Genomic DNA, 20,069 nt, shown 5'->3' with positions numbered 1-20,069 from the left:
GGAAGCACTCTGGAGGCTTCCTGTTCGTTCAAAATCGGAGGTATAGTAAACAGAGTTTACTATGCCTCAGCGATGAATTGATATAGGTGCGATCAGTACCAATCACTGTGCTCATTCAGGAAAGGGGCCGGTAAATATCATATTTACCAGCCCCATCGCTCTCCATCCTGAAACTGGTCCCCCTGTGTGCCTGCAGCAGTCAGCAGGAAAGGAGAGGAGGGAAGTCGGCAGCGCTGTGGGGGAGGGGGGAACATAGGGAGGGGGCTGGACAGCAGGTGGAAGGGGGGGGGCAAATCCTAGAACCCATACCTCTGCAGCACAGCTGATGGGATAAAGAGTAGAAGCCGGCAGCGCTGCAGAGGGATCCACAAGAGTTACAAGTGTAAGGAAGTACAACCAGCCCTCCTACTTAGCAGGTGCCTGGGCCCCCCTTTTGAACTGATGGGACCCAGGCCTGGTACAAGAGGTCAAGCTGTGCTGCCTTATCGCAACATAAACGGTTTTATCCAGTCAGACCCTGGACACAAATATTCAGGGTAACCAGATCAGGACACATGTACACTGCAAAGCATCCAGTGCATATGTGCCCATAGCCCAGAGTTGTGCTGCATCAAGATATATGAGATTTATGGATCTGGAAGGAGTACCACAAGGGACAGTGTGAATGAAGCTTCAGTTTTTCTTTTCTTGAGGAAGGAGGCCCACTGCATTTAAAAAATGCCCCTGATGTTCTAACCTGTTTTAAAAAGGGGAAATCGCTCATTTACATCTACATGTGTTTTGCTGGTGCACACGGGACACTGTGAATCCAGCATTTATAAAACAGATCCAAAATCTCTGTTATGTGTGACAGTTTCTAACACTGCTATGACACTTATCTATTGAGAGGTATATTCAGGGCAAAGAGGTGGGCAGGTGAGGCAGCCGCTCTAGACGTAGTGGTAGGCAGGGCACCCCCTCACTACACATACGTTTCATATCAGTGGCTGGCAACCAGTGGGCCGTGACTTCATGTCTTCTCTGACTGCTACTGTCACACTGCCCCCTGAGATACACTCTCCACCCATCCAGCCAAAGTTGAAACAAAAATCACACCATGCATGCATAACTACGTTCTAGCTGCTAGAAAGCAAGTGACTGACCATGCATGTGCAGTGACACTCAGATCCTACCATGGGCAACTGGAGCAAGGGGGCGGAGAATGCCCATTTTACAGAATGCAATAGTAGTGGAGGAGAGGGATGCCATTCTGCATCCTTGCTCTGGATAGTGCAGGAGCCTGTATCAGTACTGAATATACTGCTGTAATCCGGGTACTGACATCCAGGAGGAGACTGACCACCCGCATTGTGTATGGTCCAGTTCACCTTTGTGTGAGAAGCTCAAAGTGTGCAGTAAAATCAGAATAAGCATTTTCAGCATAGGAGACCCACTGGGGACAGGGACCCCTTCTCCCCTGGGGACAGGGACCTCTTCTCCCCTGGGGACAGGGGCCCCTTCTCCCCTGGGGACAGGGGCCCCTTCTCCCCTGGGGACAGGGGCCCCTTCTCCCCTGGGGACAGGGACTCCTTCTCCCCTGGGGACAGGGACTCCTTCTCCCCTGGGGACAGGGCCTCCTTCTCCCCTGGGGGCAGGGACCCCTTCTCCCTTGGAGACAGGGACCCCTTCTCCCCTGGGGACAGGGTCCCCATCTCCCTTGGAGACAGGGACCCCATTTCCCTTGGAGACAGGGACCCCTTCTCCCTAGGAGACAAGGACCCCTTCTCCCTAGGAGACAGGGACCCCTTCTCCCCTGGAGACAGGGACTCCTTCTCCCCTGGGGACAGGGGCCCCTTCTCCACTGGGGACAGGGACCCCTTCTCCCCTGGGGACAGGGACCCCTTTTCCCCTGGAGACAGGGACCCCTTCTCCCCTGGGGACAGGGACTCCTTCTCCCTTGGAGACAGAAACCGCTTCTCACCATAAGGCTTCTCCATGGCTGTCTCCCACCAGGAGCTCTTTCCCTACAGGGAGTCCCGGGGGACCTACTGCTGGGGGATGATGAGACCCCTGAGGTGAGACTCACACAAATCAATTTTTTTATCATTTTAGGCCAATTTGTTTTCTGCTAAATCTTTTTGGTTAAAAAAATCCCAGTAAGCGTATTTTGATTGGTTTGCGGAAAATTATCACGTCTACAAACTAGGGGAAAGATTTATGTCATTTTTTTTTTTTTTTTACTAGTAATGGCGGCGATCTGCGATTTTTAGCGGGACTGCGACATTTCGGCGGACAGATCGGACACCTTTACTGAAAGTCAGAACTGGTTACTAAAATTTTTGAATCCCACCACTGCCTGTATCAGTACAGTATTGAATATACTGCTGTCATCCAGATACTGACATCCAGGAGGAGACTGACCACCCGCATTGTGTATGGTCCAGTTCAACTTTGTGTGAGAAGCTCAAAGTGTGCAGTAAAATCAGAATAAGCATTTTCAGCATAGGAGAGGAGCCTGTACAACTGTGCAGGTCTAGAGTTCAGCTTTCAGACCCTTGAATTAACTTTAAAGTTCTTCGACCTTGATAAATGCTCTCTACCTGCAACCTCATGTATTCCAACAGCTACAGCTGACGTATGTGCCCCGCAGTGATAATCCTAACACTACTCACCAGAGTTGTCATGCCACACGCGCACTTTGCAGAGGTCGCCCAGGCTTAGCATATCTGGAAAGCGGAAACAGTCCATCTGATTTTTCTCAAACTTGTTGTTGTTATTCGACTGCTTCAGCGCAAGTGTCCCGCTGTCACCGTTCTCTCCGAAGAGTGCTATGAAAATGTTGGCATCGGTACCACCACCTGGTATCAAAAAAAAATTCACCAAAAAATAATGCTAAATAATAAACCAAAAACACTGGCTGGAATGAAAGCAAGATTGCTAGTTACAAAAGGCTGAAACTGATATTTTGCCCTTTATTCACTACAGGGACTATCCATTTTGACAGTTTTGCAAATTTAGAAATTTGGCCAATTTTCATACATAAGGTCTATGAGGTTGCCTCTTACACCAGAAGCAGCCAATCACAAACATACCTGTGACGTCGCTAGTCTTCACATTTAGGATGTATGTGGTGGTATCAACCATCTCCTCCTCATCCACTACAGCCGCCATCTCGCAGGACAGTTGTCTCCTCTCACCTTTGGTCTTTGACAGCCAGTCGCCATAGGTAAATGTCGTCTCTTCTTCATTACTCATGTTTTTCAGTATAACCTGCCCAGACCATATGACATATGTCAAAGGGTTACTGCCACATTGAGAGAAGATCCGCCAGGTAATGAGTATCTTTTAAAAAGCACCTGACACTTAGCAATGCAAAGGGGAGGTAGACATTGTACTTGGTTCCTCCAATGAGCAGAACTCAATCCAAAACTTTTTTTATAAGTGTATCTGAACCCAAAACAAAATATTATATATTGAATGTTACCAGTCCTTAGATGTGGTGGCTGCCTTAGTTCTTTTAATATTGTTTCCACTAATTCTGGAAACACCACACTTCCTATCCTAAGGTGACAACTCTTGTTCACTATGAATGAAAGTTGTATCTATGGAGGAAGCCAAGGTTGTGACCCAGGTTACTCCCCTTATTTAAACTACAAAGAGGTCTTCCTCTCTTCATTGGTAATACACAAGGCAGGGTGGGGGTAGGTAAATTAGTTTACAGAAGATAGCATGTATGGAAGATAAGACTGTTTTGCCCCCCTAATTCAGGCCATTGGAAGTGACAAGGACACTGCATGTCTGGAAAGACCAGGTTTTTTTCTGTACTTATTGAAAATGTTGTAAAGCCTGGTACACACTACAACCCGCTGGCTTGCAGGAAAAAAAAACCTGTTAGCTCTGATCAAAAATGCTGTACTAATGATTCAACATTAGTATAGCGATCTTTACCAACTGAGCTGTTGTGTTTTGACAGGGGGATGGCCCCACAGCCAGAACACTCCAAACAGCGCTCTCTGCCATTGACTGAGAGCGCTGATCGGGGGTCTGTTGGCTGCTGGTTTTCCAGTATGCACAGCCAGCTTCTGTCAGACTGACAAACATAAACACAGGACGAATGTCGGCCATTTTTTTCTTTTAACTGGCCTCCTGACATTTGGCCCCTGTGTACACGGCTTAAGCCTGGAAAAATGAAAACGAATACAGTCCCCACATCAAATGGATGGTAAGCTGCAATATAACTGAATTTTTGACTTACCGTAAAATCTTTTTCTCTGACGTTCATTGACAGACGCAGATCCATATTCTTCTTAACCATTGGGTTATGCTGCCCACAACAGGAGTAGGACACTAGGCAGGAAAAAACTTTACCACGCCTATGGGGCAGTCCCTGAAGGCATTTACCCACTCACTCTGCTATAGGATTCAGTTTTGTTGCAAGCAGTGTCAGAAGAAAAAACCCCAACCCAATCAGAAATAGAGGGGAAGGTGCTGCGTCTGTCAATGAACTTCAGAGAAAAGGATTTTACGGTAAGTCAAAAATGCAGTTTTCTCTATCCCTCATTGACAGCATCTCCATATTCTTCTTAACTATTGGGATGTCCCAAAGCAGTATTTGAATGAGGGGTGGGAAAACAACGCAGGAAAGAACGTAATCCCAAAGGATTAGCCAACCAGGTAACACGGAGCTCAACCAGGAACAACTGGAGCTCACCTAAGAAACAACATACCCCTTCAAACAAAGAAAAATATTTTTTTTAAACAGCGGCCTGCAAAACCTTGCGGCCAAAAGAAGCATCTGAGGATGCCAAAACATCTACTTTGTAAAATTTTGTGAACGTGTGCACAGACGACCAAGTTGCCGCCTTGCAAACTTGTGTTACTTACGCCTGATGGCGAAAAGCCCAAGAGGCACTCAGCGCCTAGTAAAATGCGCCTTCACAGGGAAAGGAGGAACCTGACCCTTAATTGAATAAGCCTGTACAACTATCTGCCTGATCCATCTGGATCCATCTGAAACCCTTCCGAAGTCCTTGCGTGAGGACAAAGAGTCCGACTTCCTGAAAGACTCAGTAACCGCCAGGTAAACCCTAATTGAACGAACCACATCCAAAGAATGCAAGGCAATTTCCTTGGGATGCTTGGGCTTAGGACAGAGTGAAGGCAGCACAATGTCTTCATTCAAAAGCAAAATCAGAAACCACCTTAGGAAGACACGACTGATTAGGTTGAAGTACCACTTTATCTCTGTGGACCACCAGATAAGGTGAATGGCAGGATAATGCCGCCAATTCAGAAACTCTGCTAGCAGAGATAATAGCCAAGAATGCTACCGTCTGTGACAGTGTAAGCAGAGGAATCTCCCTATTGTTTTCAAAGGGAGGTTTTTGAAGAACAGACAGTACCAAGTCAAAGTCCCACGGCGGTAGCGGGGACCGTATCGGAGGAGCCATATGGCCAACTCTTTGAATAAAAGTGTGAATCAAGGAATGCATGGCTAAAGGGCGTTGGAAAAACACCACCAAAGCCAACACCTGGTCTTTAATAGTACCCAAGGCCAACCGCTGTTCAACCCCTCTTTGGAGAAAAGCCAAAATCCTGGCCACTCAAAAAGAGTGTGGATGCACCTTAAGCGATTCACACCATGAGATGTACAATTTCCACGTACTATGATTAATCTTCCTGGAGGTAGATTTTCTAGCCTTCAACAGTGTAGCAATCACTGAGTCAGAAAGGCCCCTATCCTTCAATACCTGGCTTTCAACAGCTACGCCGTTAAAGCCAGCGGCTGTAAAGCAGGATGGAAGATCTGCCCTTGAAACAGCAGAAAGTCTCCAAGGAGCATCGGCGACCAATCTTACCAGATCTGCGTACCACGACTGGCGAGGCCAGTCTGGGGCCACCATTATGACTGGAATCCTTTCCATCTCTATTCTGCGCAGAAGCCTCGGCAGAGGTTTCAGTGGAGGAAATGCATAGATCAGTCAACACTGACCCCAAGCAGCCACCAGTGCGTATGTGGTGTCGGCCAGAAGATCCCGAGACCTGGCTACAAACCTCTGTACCTTCTTGTTGAGTCGAGAAGGCTAACAGGTCTACATTGGGTGTCCCCCACCGGATACACAGCAGGTGAAACACTTCGGGGTGTTGTAGGGACCATTCCCCCTGATCCAACACCTGATGACTCCGGTAATTTACCTGTCAGTTCTCCACTCCGGGGATATGCACGGCAGAGAGGGCTGGAACAAAACTTTCTGCCCACTTTAGGATCTCGGCCATCTCCCTGGCCACCAGGACACTCTTGGTGCCCCCTTGATGATTGACGTAGGCCACGGCTGTGGCATTGTCCGACTGAACTGGACAACCCTGTGGACGATTTGTCCAGGGACTCAAGCAAACCTTTATCGCTCTGAGTTCCAGAATATTGATCGGGAGTCTGGACTCTTCCAGAGTCCCGGTCCCCTGGACACAAAGCTTTACAAGTACTCCTCTCCAGCCGGACCGCCCGGCATCCGTGGTTACCACGGTTCAATACAATGGAAGGAAGGACTTGCCCTGCCCTGACGCAGGGCCAAGGAACGGAGTCACCACAGAAGAGCACTTCTTGTGTTTTTACTCAACCGAATCAGATTGTCCAAGGATTTTGGATCCTTGTTCCACTTGACAAGAATTTCCCTTTGCAAAGGTCTCGTTTGGAACTGAGCAAATGGAACTGCCTCGAAGGTAGACACCATCAGGTCTAGAGCTCACTTGGAGGTCCGCAAGGAGGACAGAGTGCTGGATAACAGCAACCGAATCGCCCTGTGCAACTTTTACAGCTTTTTCAGCCTCACAGAGGCTGAGTCCAGAGTCAGTGCCAGATAAACCAATTCGGAGGTGTGGACCAGAGCAGATTTTCTGAAATTGATGGTCCAACCAAACTGTTGCAGAGTCCGTACAGTGATTGACAGAGCGCCCACCAGAACAGAGAGGGAGTCTGCCCTTAAGGGGAGATTGTCCAGGTACCCTAGTACTGCAATCCCCCGCTGTTGCAGTAATGCCAATACCCGAGCCAACACTTTGGTGAAGACCCTGGGGGCAGGGGCGGAGGCGAGACCAAAGGGTACCGCCACAAATTGATAATGTTCCTCTCCTACCGCAAAGTGAAGAAAACGCTGGTGTCCAGCGTAAATAGGGATGTGCAGATATGCGTTCTTGATATTGATAGAGGCCAAAAAGTTCCCTTGGCGTAGGGACGCCACTACTTTGCGAATGCACTCCATTCAAAACCTCTGTACCCGCACAAAGCGAATCAGAGCCTTGAGGTTCAGAAATGGATGCATTTTTCCTTCTTTCCTGGGAACAGTAAAGAGGTTTGAATAAAACCCTTGAAAGTGTTCCCGAGAGGGAACCGACACAATCACCCTTTGAGAAAGCAGATCTTGTACCTCCTCTCGTAGATCCCTTAACTGATCTGAAGATAGGTGTAGATTGGACGGGAAGAATCTGTCCGATGGTCGGGAGCTGAATTCGGTTTTGTAACCCGATCGGATCAGTTTGTGGACCCATTTGTCCTGAATCAAGGAGGTCCATGGTTCCGGAAAGAAACAAAGATGTCCCCCCACCCCAGATATGGGTGAGGGCGTCCATACATGCAGACGGAGATTTGTCTGCAGATCTGGAAGGGCCTGCTCTCAGCTTACCCGACCACCTCTTCTTGGAACCCCCAGTTGATCTAAACGGCTTAGATCCTTTCTCCTGCGTGCCGGAGGCAGGTAAGGGCCACCTGTGTGCTGTGAAATAAGGGCCCCGTCTATTACGCAGTGATTTGCCCTTAGTGGATTGAGGAAGGAAGAAGAGTACTCTTCCCACCTGTAAGAACTTTGATCAGTTCATCCAAGGAAGACCCAAATAAGCGGTCCCCTGTAAATCTGATAGAGCCTTTTTAGAAGCCTGGTCAGCAGACCAGATTTTTAACCACACCATGCGTCTAATGGTTACCCCTACCACGGATACTCTGGCTACAAGAGGAGCTGCAACTAAAGACATCACATATAAACAGAAGACATCACATATAAACAGTAGGGCTTGGATCATCTGGTCTGTTAGCTCTGCCAGGCCCGGAGGGAGCTGTTCTGCTTCCAAGTCATGTTTTAGTAACTTTTCCCATTCTGTTATGGTCTAGGACACCAAAGTGATAGCGAAGACTGGTCTAAGTATTGAGCCCGCTATCACATGTAACTGGCGAGACAGAGTCTCAATCCTTCTATCCACAGGGTCTTTAAAAACCGGAGACTCCTGGGACCACAGTAGATTTGTTTAGTCTGGAGACTGGATGGTCTACCTTTGGTGGAATGCTCCATTTATTGGTTACAGCGTCCACTAAGGGATATCGCCTCTAATAGCGTTTCGGTAACACTAACATACCATAACATTCGGGCGGGCACCACTCCGGACAGACCTCTCCACCCGGGATGGGGGTGCTGACGGATAAGGGGTACGCTGCGACTCAGGCCGCACCAGGTCGTGTGTGTCCCGGCGAGGTGTTTCACTCGCGGGCCAGCCCCCGTCCATTAGGGCTCTGTCGTGGCGAGGCCTAACGCAGAGCTGTGACCTGCACACGCTCGCTGGCAAGACTGGGAGACCTTAAGGATCTAGAATACCCAGGCCGACGCCCAGCCCGGCTGTTGACTGTAGTTCTCTCAGGAAGATAACTAGCCAAAAAAAAAAAAAAAGAAAATTTGAACCAAATGTTCCCTTTGTACATAAAAAAACATGCTAAGACCGAAGTCCCAGCAGGGAACTAGGTCCTTACTCCTGACTAGGCAGAAACAAACTGTATTCTTTAGCAGAGTGAATGGGTGTATGCCCTCAGGAACTGCACCATAGGCGTGGTAAAGTTTTTTCCTGCCTAGTGTCCTACTCCTGTAGGGAGCAGCATAACCCAATGGTTAAGAAGAATATGGAGCTGCGTCTGTCAATGAACGATAGAGAAATTATATTTTTTATTATTGGGTTTAGACACCATCTAAGTTTTGTAGTGGGGAAGGTTAGAAGAAGGGCAACAAATGAGGGAAATCTCCCTAATGTAAATTCAGCCAGAAATTACAACCAGAAACTTCTAACCTATCGCAAATGGTACCCCACACCAGCTTATATTCCACTTCTCTGCTCCTGACCCACACCTTTGCTTTTCTGTACTTTCAGGAAGAATGAGAAAGCATATGCTCACCCCCCTGCTCCCACGCAACAGTGCCTGCCCATGTTTACACTGGGAGATTCCCTGTGTAAGCTTTGATTGGGATCAACTTTGATGTTATACAAGGCATCTTGTTCCCGGAGAAGCGAAGGGAAGGAAAGTATAATCTGTTGCACAGGTCAGTTCACTTAAATGCAGAAGCATAAAAACACTTATTTGTTACCTTTTCAAGATACCACTCAGGACGGCTCCCTTTCCCATCTATCCAGACCCTCATCTTCTTGAAGGGTGCAATATCAGCAATTTCCATTACAAACGTATCTTTTTGACCTCTCTCAAACCTGAAAGTGACATGGGCAATGATGTTTAAAGAAGACCTATGAATTATTTGCAATTAAATAAACAAACAATTATACTGTGCAAATAGCAAAAACAATTAATGCAAATGAGCAGCAACAAGTTCATGCATAGGATAGTGTCAGTGAACTTGTGCAGCAGGTGCTAATTCTTATGCACATCATGAGCATGGAAGCCTAACAAGATGAGTAAGGACTAGAATGCGCATGCAGATGAGCAATCGTGCATACGTGCGGGCACGTGTGCGGATGCGTAGGCTTGCGCACGCATCCACAGATTCTGGCACCTAGCAGCCTATTCAAATTGAGAGTCTTCCTGGCCTCAGTGCTGGATTGTCTTCGGGTCTGGTTCCTGTGTTCCTGGTTCTTAAAGGTCTTCTAACCTTGTTCTTGACCTGGCTACATCTGACACCTCTCTTGGATCTCCCCTGCCTGTTAGGTCTGCTGCTCGCTTGTGTTACCGAACTTGGCTTGGATTTCTGACTAAATCTCTGCCAGCTGACTTGGTACCTTGCAGCCAGAATGTTGTGGACTGTTGACTCTGAACTGCCTGCACTTGACTTTGATCCTGACCCTGCACCTGTTCGCCAAGCCGCTGCTGAACAAGGCGTGTGACCAGACTCCATACTACCACTGGAAGGACTCCTGCGTTTCCAAGTTTCAGATCACTACTACAGCTTTCTGGCACCAAATCCCTTCCACTGTCCTAGCAGGCCCTGTTTCTACTGCCAAGGGTGCTTGGACGGGAACTGCGCAAGAGACCACCCTAGTCATATCAGGCTCCACTGTCAGGTATGTAACAGTTAGCATACAGCATAAATCACAGTATCAACAACCCGCTGCACTACCTACCCCTACCTGCACCGTCCCCCTGATGACTTAATTAATGACAACATGTGTAGGGCAGAGCTGGAAATCGTGACGTCACCATGCATGCAAGATCACGATTGGAATTCTGGGAATCTAAGTTTTGTACATGCCGATTATTGTATACAGTGTTATGAGTGCTTTTAACTGCATAAAAGAGCTAAATTTATGATTCCACACACCTGGCGCTCTGTTTTTCTTCATTCTTGGAGAACCAGACCAGTGGAGTTCGTGTGAGCGGAGAAGGAAGGTTGCATCACGGATTTCTGCTGGGTTTCCAACTCTCCATACATGTGTAATCTTGAGTTGACTTCTCACATATTTAGAGTCACATGTGCTCTGGTAAGCTTATACATGTGGTGTTTGCAGTGAACATGCAGTGTTACAAATATGAAGCTCGTTTAGATTTACGACGACCTTCTGAGTGAATACAAGAACCTACTCTATAGGTGTTGGACTTTTGTTTATTGTTTGGTGCACAGACTATTTCTAAGCTCTTCATTGCTTTTTCTGTCTACTTTTTCTTCACATATTTGATCTATGTTTGTGGATGTATATTTATTTATTTAATTGTAAGGCACTTATTAATTAAGGCACTTATTAATTTTTAAGCGCAGCAGGTTGTTGATACTTCAATATATATATATATATATATATATATATATATATATATATATATATATATATATATATATATATATATATATATATATATATATATTTTTATATATATATATATAGTCTAGGTAAATTATACACTTGCTCAGTATTTATCATGTCCCTAGGAAATAGTAAAACAGAGAGTTTGTGCTTCGCTCCTTTTTGTAATTTGTCTTTTTTAAATGATGATCTTATCAATGTGCTGCTCTTTGTTCATTGTCTAGGCTGGGGTGGGTCCTGGTCCAGGCAGTGTTGCTTATCTGCAGTACAGTATGCCAGGGGGCCCGTCTCACATGTCTTTGTACAGTCCTGTACTGCCCCATATCTTATGATTTGAAAATTATTTTTGCATGGAAATGCATCCAGGATGAAAATGCCACCTGAAGGGCATTAAATGCTTTCTGCCCCTGCACTGTAGTGCTCTGTGCTGATATAGCTCAGTAACTGCCACACCCTTCAGCACAAGTCTGACCAGTTCTATTACGGTGTCTTCATCATTAGCACAGGTATTCTTCCTGGCCTAACTTCATCAGCTCTGCATCGCTTCCAGTAGCACTGGTGGCAATCTAACAGCCTTGATCGGTACAAACTGCATCCTATCTGCCACTGTCCATGCACTACATTAGCCTGGGTTTGGGGTTGAGCCAGGAAAAGTCAAAAGTATATCCTTCCATTACATCAGCAGACAAATAACAAAGGGCACAATCCTGCTTCCCAATAGTCTTGTCATCTTCTTTGTAGCTTCTCAACCTGCAGTTCTTTCAACAGTGGCATGGTGAGGGGTATTGATATATTATACCAACAGTGGCGGAGCTAGACTTTTAAAACAGGGGTGGCAAAGGGGTGGCAAGGTATTATTTTGGGGGGGTCAATATACATGCGTGTGTGTGTATATATATATATATATATATATATATATATATACACACACACACACATATACACACATATACACACATATACACACATATACACACATATACACACATATACACACATATACACACACTTTTATAAATAAATGTAAACAAACATCCTTAGTGCCGGTTCACACTAGGGCGACCTGTGAGGCGACCTGGTCGCCTCACAGGTCGCCGCAGGTCGCCTCCCATAGGGAAGCTGCGGACCCGTTCTAATAGGAGCGACACAAGTCGCTCCGACCTAGAAAAAGGGTCCGGAGCTTCTTTGGGGCGACCACCATAGACTTCAATGTTATGAAGTCCGTGGCGGCCGCTCCAAAGTCACGGCGCGCTGCTCGCACCGCGACCTCGGAGGTCGCGGTGCGAAGTAGCGTCGCTGCAATGTGAACCGGCGCTAAGTGGTATTAAAACATTTTTAATTAAATAAACAATTATCAAAGTAAACATTATTCTTTTAAGGCCGCACACCGATCACAGGGCTCTGCTCTAAAGGGGATCTATGGGGACCCTGCTCTAAAGGGGATCTATGGGGACCCTGCTCTAAAGGGGATCTATGGGGACCCTGCTCTAAAGGGGGATCTATGGGGACCCTGCTCTAAAGGGGGATCTATGGGGACCCTGCTCTAAAGGGGGATCTATTGGGGCCCTGCTCTAAAGGGGGATCTATGGCATAGATCCCCTTTAGAGCAGGATCCCCATATATCCCCCTTTAGGGCAGGCTAGGGCAGGTCCCCCAAAGATCCTCCTTTACAGCAGGCCAGGGTGAGGTGAGGTCCCCTATATAGATGCCCCCTTACAGCAGGCCAGGGTCCTCCCCCAGACAGTCCCTCTCAGTCTCCGCACCGACAGGATTGGGTTCGGGAGCTGAGTAGCCAGGGGCAGAGAGCAGCAGACACAGCGGCGGTGGCCATGGCAGAAGCACTGCATGGGGGTGATTAGGGTGTGCCTAGGCACACCCAGCACACCCCGTGCACATGCCTATGAGTAGGGCTGCACAATATTGCCCCCCATCAATGTAGTGACCAGCATGCCCCCCCCCCCATCAATTGACAATGTAGTAACCAGCGTACCAACCCATCAATGTAGTGACCGCCAGCGTACCAACCCATCAATGTAGTGACCAGCATGATTTCCAACCTATCAATGTAGTGACCAGTGTGATTTCCAACCTATCAATGTAGTGACCAGTGTGATTGCCAACATATCAATGTAGTGACCAGCATGATTGCCAACATATCAATGTAGTGACCAGCATGATTGCCAACATATCAATGTAGTGACCAGCGTGCCGTGCCCCCTTCAATCATGCAGAGACCAGAGAGAGAGAGAGACTTACCTAAGGTTACAGGTAGAAGAAGTGAACGAGAGGGCCCCTGTGTAGCTAGTTCTCTGTGACTGTCTGTGACTGAGCGCGGTGAGCAGCAGCGGTGCCGTGATTTGCTGCACAGCTAACCAATCACGCGTGCCTGCACACCTGATTGGTTCGCTGTGCCGCCACTCACCGTGAGTAGTGGCACAGCGAAGCAATCAGGTGTGCAGGCACGCGTGATTGGTTAGCTGTGCAGCGAATCACGGCGCCGCTCCTGCTCAGCTCACCGCGCTCAGTCAGAGTCACAGAGAACAAGCTACACAGGGGCCCTCTCGTTCAGGTTCAGCTATGCTATGTAATGTTATAAGCATAAGCGAGCGTGAGCGGCAGGGGCATTGCTAGGTGGTAAAAAGACCACTCTCGTGACCAAGCAAATGAGCCAAAAAACAATCCCATCCACCTGGACAGATGACACGAGCGATGGATGTGCTACTAAGATGTGAGTGCAACATTATTAAATGTGGATGTGAATAAAGTTGTTTAAACGTCATCACACTCGTGAAGCTCTTTTTTCTTCCACATGATTTGGAGCACTGTGAGATCACCCATCATTTTGGCTACCCAGGATCTGTCCAGGTGGATGTGATTGTTTTTTGGCTCGTTTGCTTGGTCACGAGAGTGGCTAAGCCAGTAGTGTTGGTCAGTTTGCACTTTTACTCCCCCTCTGAGCATAGTGGTGGTATGCATTGGTGATCCAGTACTACATCTGCATGTTTAGTCATCATCCCAAGACTCTTTAGCAGTTATGGACTTTTAAGCTAATTCTGCTGTTTTGGTGGATTTTATTTATTTTATAATTCATTTTATGATATTTTAATGACAAGCTTTGTTCATATGAGAGACTTATGTGGGCAGATTATGCTATAGACTGTGAGTTTATACACATGTGTATGCATTCCTGGTGGTGAGAGGAGGGGGGTAGTGAGAGAGAGGGGGGAGGGGGTTGTGGTGAGGGGGGGGGGGGGGGGGTAGTAGTGAGAGAGGGGGAGGGGGGCAGAGCCAGTAACACTTACCAAGTCGAGGAACCGGCGCTGACACCATCCATCCATCCTGTGGCTGAATCCTTCCTGCCCCATCCAGCTTCAGTCAGTTTCTCTCTCTGATTGCAGGGAGGTGGGTGCAGGACTGGCCCAAGATATTATGCTAACTGGGTCCAAGAATTTGATGCTCCCCCCCCCCAAAAAAAACAAAAATGGAAACTAAAATAAATTTATCAGGAAGCAACCCTACTTCACATCAGGAGTTCCCCCTTAACATCAGGAGCTCCAAACGTAGCATGCCTACATCACCTCCTGTCTCCAGCATCTTCTGTCTCCATCACCTCCTGTCTGCATCCCTCCATCACCTCCTTCACCCATCACCTGTCTCCATCAATCTATCCAATTGTCCATCCTACCATCCCTCTGTTGTAGGTCCCTCCAACCTCTTCACCCTCCATCACTCTCATCCCTCTGTTACTCTATCCCTCCCTCCATAACTCCATCACAACATCCTTTTAGCTCTTACTCCATCCCTCCACCATACCATCCATCCAATAATCCTTGTGCCCCATTTCCGTCCACCCTTTCTATTCTCCATTACTTTCATCCGTATATTATTCTGTCTCCTTCACCCCATCCCTCTATCCCTTTCTCCATCACCCCATCCCTCTATCCCTTTCTCCATCACCCCATCCCTCTATCCCTTTCTCCTTCACCCCATCCCTCTATCCTTTGCTCCATCACCCCATCCCTCTATCCTTTGCTCCATCACCCCATCCCTCTATCCCTTTCTCCATCACCCCATCCCTTTCTCCATAACCCCATCCCTCTATCCCTTTCTCCATCACCCCATCCCTCTATCCTTTGCTCCATCACCCCATCCCTCTATCCCTTTCTCCATGACCCCATCCCTTTCTCCATAACCCCATCCCTCTATCCCTTTCTCCATCACCCCATCCCTCTATCCCTTTCCCCATCACCCCATCCCTCTATCCCTTTTTCCATCACCCCATCCCTTTCTCCATAACCCCATCCCTCTATCCCTTTCTCCTTCACCCCATCCCTTTCTCCATAGCCCCATCCCTCTATCCCTTTCTCCATCCCCCCATCCCTTTCTCCATAACCCCATCCCTCTATCCCTTTCTCCTTCACCCCATCCCTCCATCCTTTTCTCCTTCACCCCATCCCTCTATCCTTTTCTCCATCACCCCATCCCTTTCTCCATAACCCCATCCCTCTATCCTTTTCTCCTTCACACCATCCCTCTATCCCTTTCTCCTTCACACCATCCCTCTATCCCTTTCTCCTTCACACCATCCCTCTATCCCTTTCTCCATCACCCCATCCCTCTATCCTTTGCTCCATAACCCCATCCCTCTATCCCTTTCTCCATCACCCCATCCCTTTCTCCATAACCCCATACCTCTATCCCTTTCTCCTTCACCCCATCCCTTTCTCCATAAGCCCATCCCTCTATCCCTTTCTCCTTCACCCCATCCCTCTATCCTTTTCTCCATCACCCCATCCCTCTATCCTTTTCTCCATCACCCCATCCCTCTATCCCTTTCTCCATCACCCCATCCCTCTATCCCTTTCTCCTTCACCCCATCCCTCTATCCTTTTCTCCTTCACACCATCCCTCTATCCCTTTCTCCATCACCCCATCCCTTTCTCCATAACCCCATCCCTCTATCTTTTTCTCCTTCACCCCATCCCTCTATCCCTTTCTCCATCACCCCATCCCTTTCTCCATAAGCCCATCCCTCTATCCCTTTCTCCATCACCCCATCCCTCTATCCCTTTCTCCTTCACCCCATCCCTCTATCCCTTTCTCCATCACCCCATCCCTTTCTCCATAAGCCCATCCCTCTATCCCTTTCTCCATCACCCCATCCCTCTATCCTTTTCTCCATCACCCCATCCCTCTATCCCTTTCTCCATCACCCCATCCCTCTATCCCTTTCTCCATCACCCCATCCCTCTATCCCTTTCTCCATCACCCCATCCCTCTATCCCTTTCTCCATCACCCCATCCCTCTATCCCTTTCTCCATCACCCCATCCCTCTATCCCTTTCTCCATCACCCCATCCCTCTATCCCTTTCTCCATCACCCCATCCCTCTATCCCTTTCTCCATCACCCCATCCCTTTCTCCATAACCCCATCCCTCTATCCTTTTCTCCTTCACCCCATCCCTCTATCCCTTTCTCCATCACCCCATCCCTTTCTCCATAAGCCCATCCCTCTATCCCTTTCTCCATCACCCCATCCCTCTATCCCTTTCTCCTTCACCCCATCCCTCTATCCCTTTCTCCATCACCCCATCCCTTTCTCCATAAGCCCATCCCTCTATCCCTTTCTCCATCACCCCATCCCTCTATCCCTTTCTCCATCACCCCATCCCTCTATCCCTTTCTCCATCACCCCATCCCTCTATCCCTTTCTCCATCACCCCATCCCTCTATCCCTTTCTCCATCACCCCATCCCTCTATCCCTTTCTCCTTCACCCCATCCCTCTATCCCTTTCTCCATCACCCCATCCCTTTCTCCATAACCCCATCCCTCTATCCCTTTCTCCTTCACCCCATCCCTCTATCCTTCGCTCCATCACTCACAAATACTATACACCAGCACTTTTCATCTAACAATCAGCCTGATCTGTCATATTGCTGCTGCCTCTCCTCACCTGGCATGCTTGGATTTGTAGTGCCCCAGCCCCAGACACATAAAGCTGTCATACAGGAGAGGAGAATGTGCCTGTGTACTGGACTGGTTAGCAGGTAGTGGGAAGGGACTCTAGGGAGGTGTAATAGAGATTTGGGGAGATCTTAGAAAACCTCTTCTCTTCAGAAGCAGAGCAGACACCCAAAACAAAAAAAACGATCTAACAGCATCAGTGAAGTCTGCTACAGAGAGGCCCCCCTCCTCCCCCTCTTCCTGCCCACTAAGACAAGCCACCGACATCACTACTACATTCAGCCCAGAGGCAGCTTACCTTCTGCTAGGCTGAACTTCTTCCTCCACTCACTGCAGGCTCCACTCCTCCCCCTCCTGGCATCTGCTGTGATGAAATCAAAAGAGGCGCGCTGGGCAAGGGGGAGGGAACAAATAGCAGCAGAAGCACAAGAAATGTTCATTGGAGACTCCACCTCCCTTCCCAGCCAGCTTCTGTTTCTCCACGAGCAAGGGGGCGGAGCCCCGCCTCCCGCATACGGCCCCGCCCACACCCGACATCAATGCCTAAATTTGACAGCTGCAATCACTCTCCTTGCAGCTGCCCCCGCCCCCCCCCCAATCGCTCACTTACCACTGGCTTGAATGTTAAAATGCTGATATGTAGCCCGAGTTCCCGGCCAAACCCCCCTGCCACTGGTGAGCGGGGTGGCAACAGGGGTGGCAAGGATTTCGTCTGGGGTGGCAACTGCCACCCCAGCTAGCTCTCTGGCTCCGCCACTGTATACCAATTCAGCAAGCAGGGAAACATGCCAAGATAGTGCTAGGAAACTCAAAGAAAAATAATAAACAATATTTGCTGAACCATGGCCTAGATTAGAGAAAGTAAATTCAATTAATTCCTGTGTTTTACAACCTTTAGATGAAACCGGACACATTTTGGTCACCCACCACCTGCAATGATATATTTGTTATCTTCTGAGTTCTTTAGCAGCTTTGTTAAAATTAAGTTAAGCAATTTACCTGTCTCCAGATTTTGGCAACAGCATGTCGTCGGTGCTCCCACTGGCCCCGTAACATATCATGTAAATATTGGCATCTGTACCTCCATTGGGAACATCACCAGTGACCACTGTGACTTCATGGAGAACCTGGAAGATTCAATAAGACAACACTTCAATGTTAGAATAAATTCACTTACAGTATTCCTTGCATATAAATTTGTTTTGTGGAAATAAGACAAAATCAAATGTTCTCAGGTGATATGCTCTGCAAGTCGAATGTGTGAATGGGGAGAATACCACACTATGGCCACTAGGTGGCGCTGATGGTATCAGACTCAAATAGGAATGCTCAGAATGTATTCAAAGAGCACTGGCTAAACCCTGGATGTTGGAGGCTCAAAATAAATCTTCACCTTCGCTGAAACTCCTGGAGAATATTTTCACTGCTAGGGCATTCTTGCTGCAACTGTATTACGCTTCTTACAGTACCTACCACTGTCGCTTGGCCTTTAGTAGATATCATTTCAAGGACAAATGCAGTTGATCGTTGGCTCATTCACTCCACCCTCGTTCTTCTCAGACTTTTATACCTAGTATTAGAACCCCTTCGGGTGACTTGACCTTCATCCCTTTTCAACTGCATGAGACCTTTTGAGATTATTTCTCAGCTTTGTACTATTTACCTCCTTCAAGTCCAGAAGTTCCTTTCTCTTCTTTTGCAGATCGTATACGTGACTATATCCCGGATACTGCCATATTGACAATGGACGCCGACATTAGGGACCTGTTGGACAGCCCTTTCTCCATGGAGGAGCCCTTTCTCCATGGAGGAGCTTCTTGTTGCTATTACAGCTACCCCCACACATAAATGCCCTGGCCCAGACGGCTTTTCCCATTTACAAGTCTTTTAGGGATGTTTTAGCCCCTTTATTACTGCAAAGTTTTAAACATCTCTTTTCCTGCTCAGACGTTTAAAGCACATATCTCTTTGCTCCCCAAGCCAGACAAAGACTTGCACCTTTTCTCCATCTATCGTCCTATCTCCTTAACTGGTGTGGATATAAAAATGTATGCCAAAGTGATTGCCTCGCGCCTCCAGCCTCTCCTATCTGACCTGATACATACTGACCAAGTTGGATTTGTGCCGGGACAGGAGGCACAGGAACAATACCCTGAAAACTCTATTGGTAATGGGCAGAGCTTGGTCTGCTCATCTCCCTCCCTGCCTATCTGTCAATGCCATTCAACAGGGTGAGCTGGCCATTTCTGGTCCAAATGTTGTCCAAACTTGGTATGGACCCCGTAATACAACAACAGATAATGGCTCTTTAAACCAAACCAATTGCCCTGAATAAATGGTGCTCTATCCCCTGAATTCTCAATCGCTAATAGTACCCGGCAAAGGTGTCCCTTATAACCGCTTCTTTATTTCTTGGTTTTGGAGCATTTGGCCACTGTCTTAGATAAAAATCCATCTATCAAGGAGGTTCCTATTGGTACGCAAGAGGTGAAACTAGTGGATGATTTGCTGTTATATGTCACCAACCCACATATAACCCTGCCTTCTACTTTGCAGGAATTTCAACGTTACAGTGAATTTAGCGATTTTAAAGTTAATATTACTAAACTTGAAATTCTGAACGTTAATCTACCCTCCATTGCAGTGCATTGTATTAGGGACAAATTCTCCTTTTAATTTTTTGCTGGCTCTCTTAAAGTGGTAGTAAACTCAATGGGTTGATTTTTACCTACAGTATAGTATCCCACTGCCTGAGCCTCTGGGTGAGTGAACACATTATGTGACTGAACTCTCTCCTCTCTCCCTTCCTTCCATCTAATCCTTACTTCCACATATTATAGTGATACTTCTTGCCTTCCATGTGCCATAGTGATTCATCCTTCCTGTCTTTCATGTGCCATAGTGATCCTTCCTTCCTGCCTTCTGTGTGCCATAATGATCCTTTCTGCCTTCCAAGTACCATAGTGATCTCTCTTGCCTTTCATGTGCCATAGTGATCCTTCCTACCTTCCATATACCATAGTGATACTTCCAGGTATCATGGTGATCCATCCTGCCTTCCATGT

General features: G+C 47.6%; 1 protein-coding gene and 1 long non-coding RNA gene across 2 annotated transcripts in view; one reads left to right on the top strand and one right to left on the bottom strand.

Annotated features, from left to right (window-relative positions):
* The window catches only part of LOXHD1 (lipoxygenase homology PLAT domains 1), a gene marked incomplete at its 5' end in the record, with an annotated part of 374,771 nt that overhangs the window by 54,100 nt on the left and 300,602 nt on the right, over nucleotides 1-20,069 (bottom strand). Inside the window, 4 exons of the mRNA XM_082254549.1 lie at nucleotides 2,652-2,837; nucleotides 3,072-3,249; nucleotides 9,378-9,495; nucleotides 18,004-18,131. Of these exons, the coding sequence (XP_082110675.1) occupies nucleotides 2,652-2,837; nucleotides 3,072-3,249; nucleotides 9,378-9,495; nucleotides 18,004-18,131 (610 nt within the window). The remainder of the gene's footprint in view (nucleotides 1-2,651; nucleotides 2,838-3,071; nucleotides 3,250-9,377; nucleotides 9,496-18,003; nucleotides 18,132-20,069) is intronic.
* The window catches only part of LOC309553501, a 1,012,307-nt gene that overhangs the window by 902,179 nt on the left and 90,059 nt on the right, over nucleotides 1-20,069 (top strand). The window lies entirely within an intron of this gene.

Source organism: Pelophylax lessonae (assembly GCF_965119305.1).
Source record: "Pelophylax lessonae genome assembly, chromosome: 1".
Classification (NCBI taxonomy): Eukaryota; Metazoa; Chordata; class Amphibia; order Anura; family Ranidae; genus Pelophylax; species Pelophylax lessonae.
The sequence above is the reverse complement of the archived record's forward strand: the minus strand, read 5'-3'. Positions and strand labels throughout refer to the sequence as shown.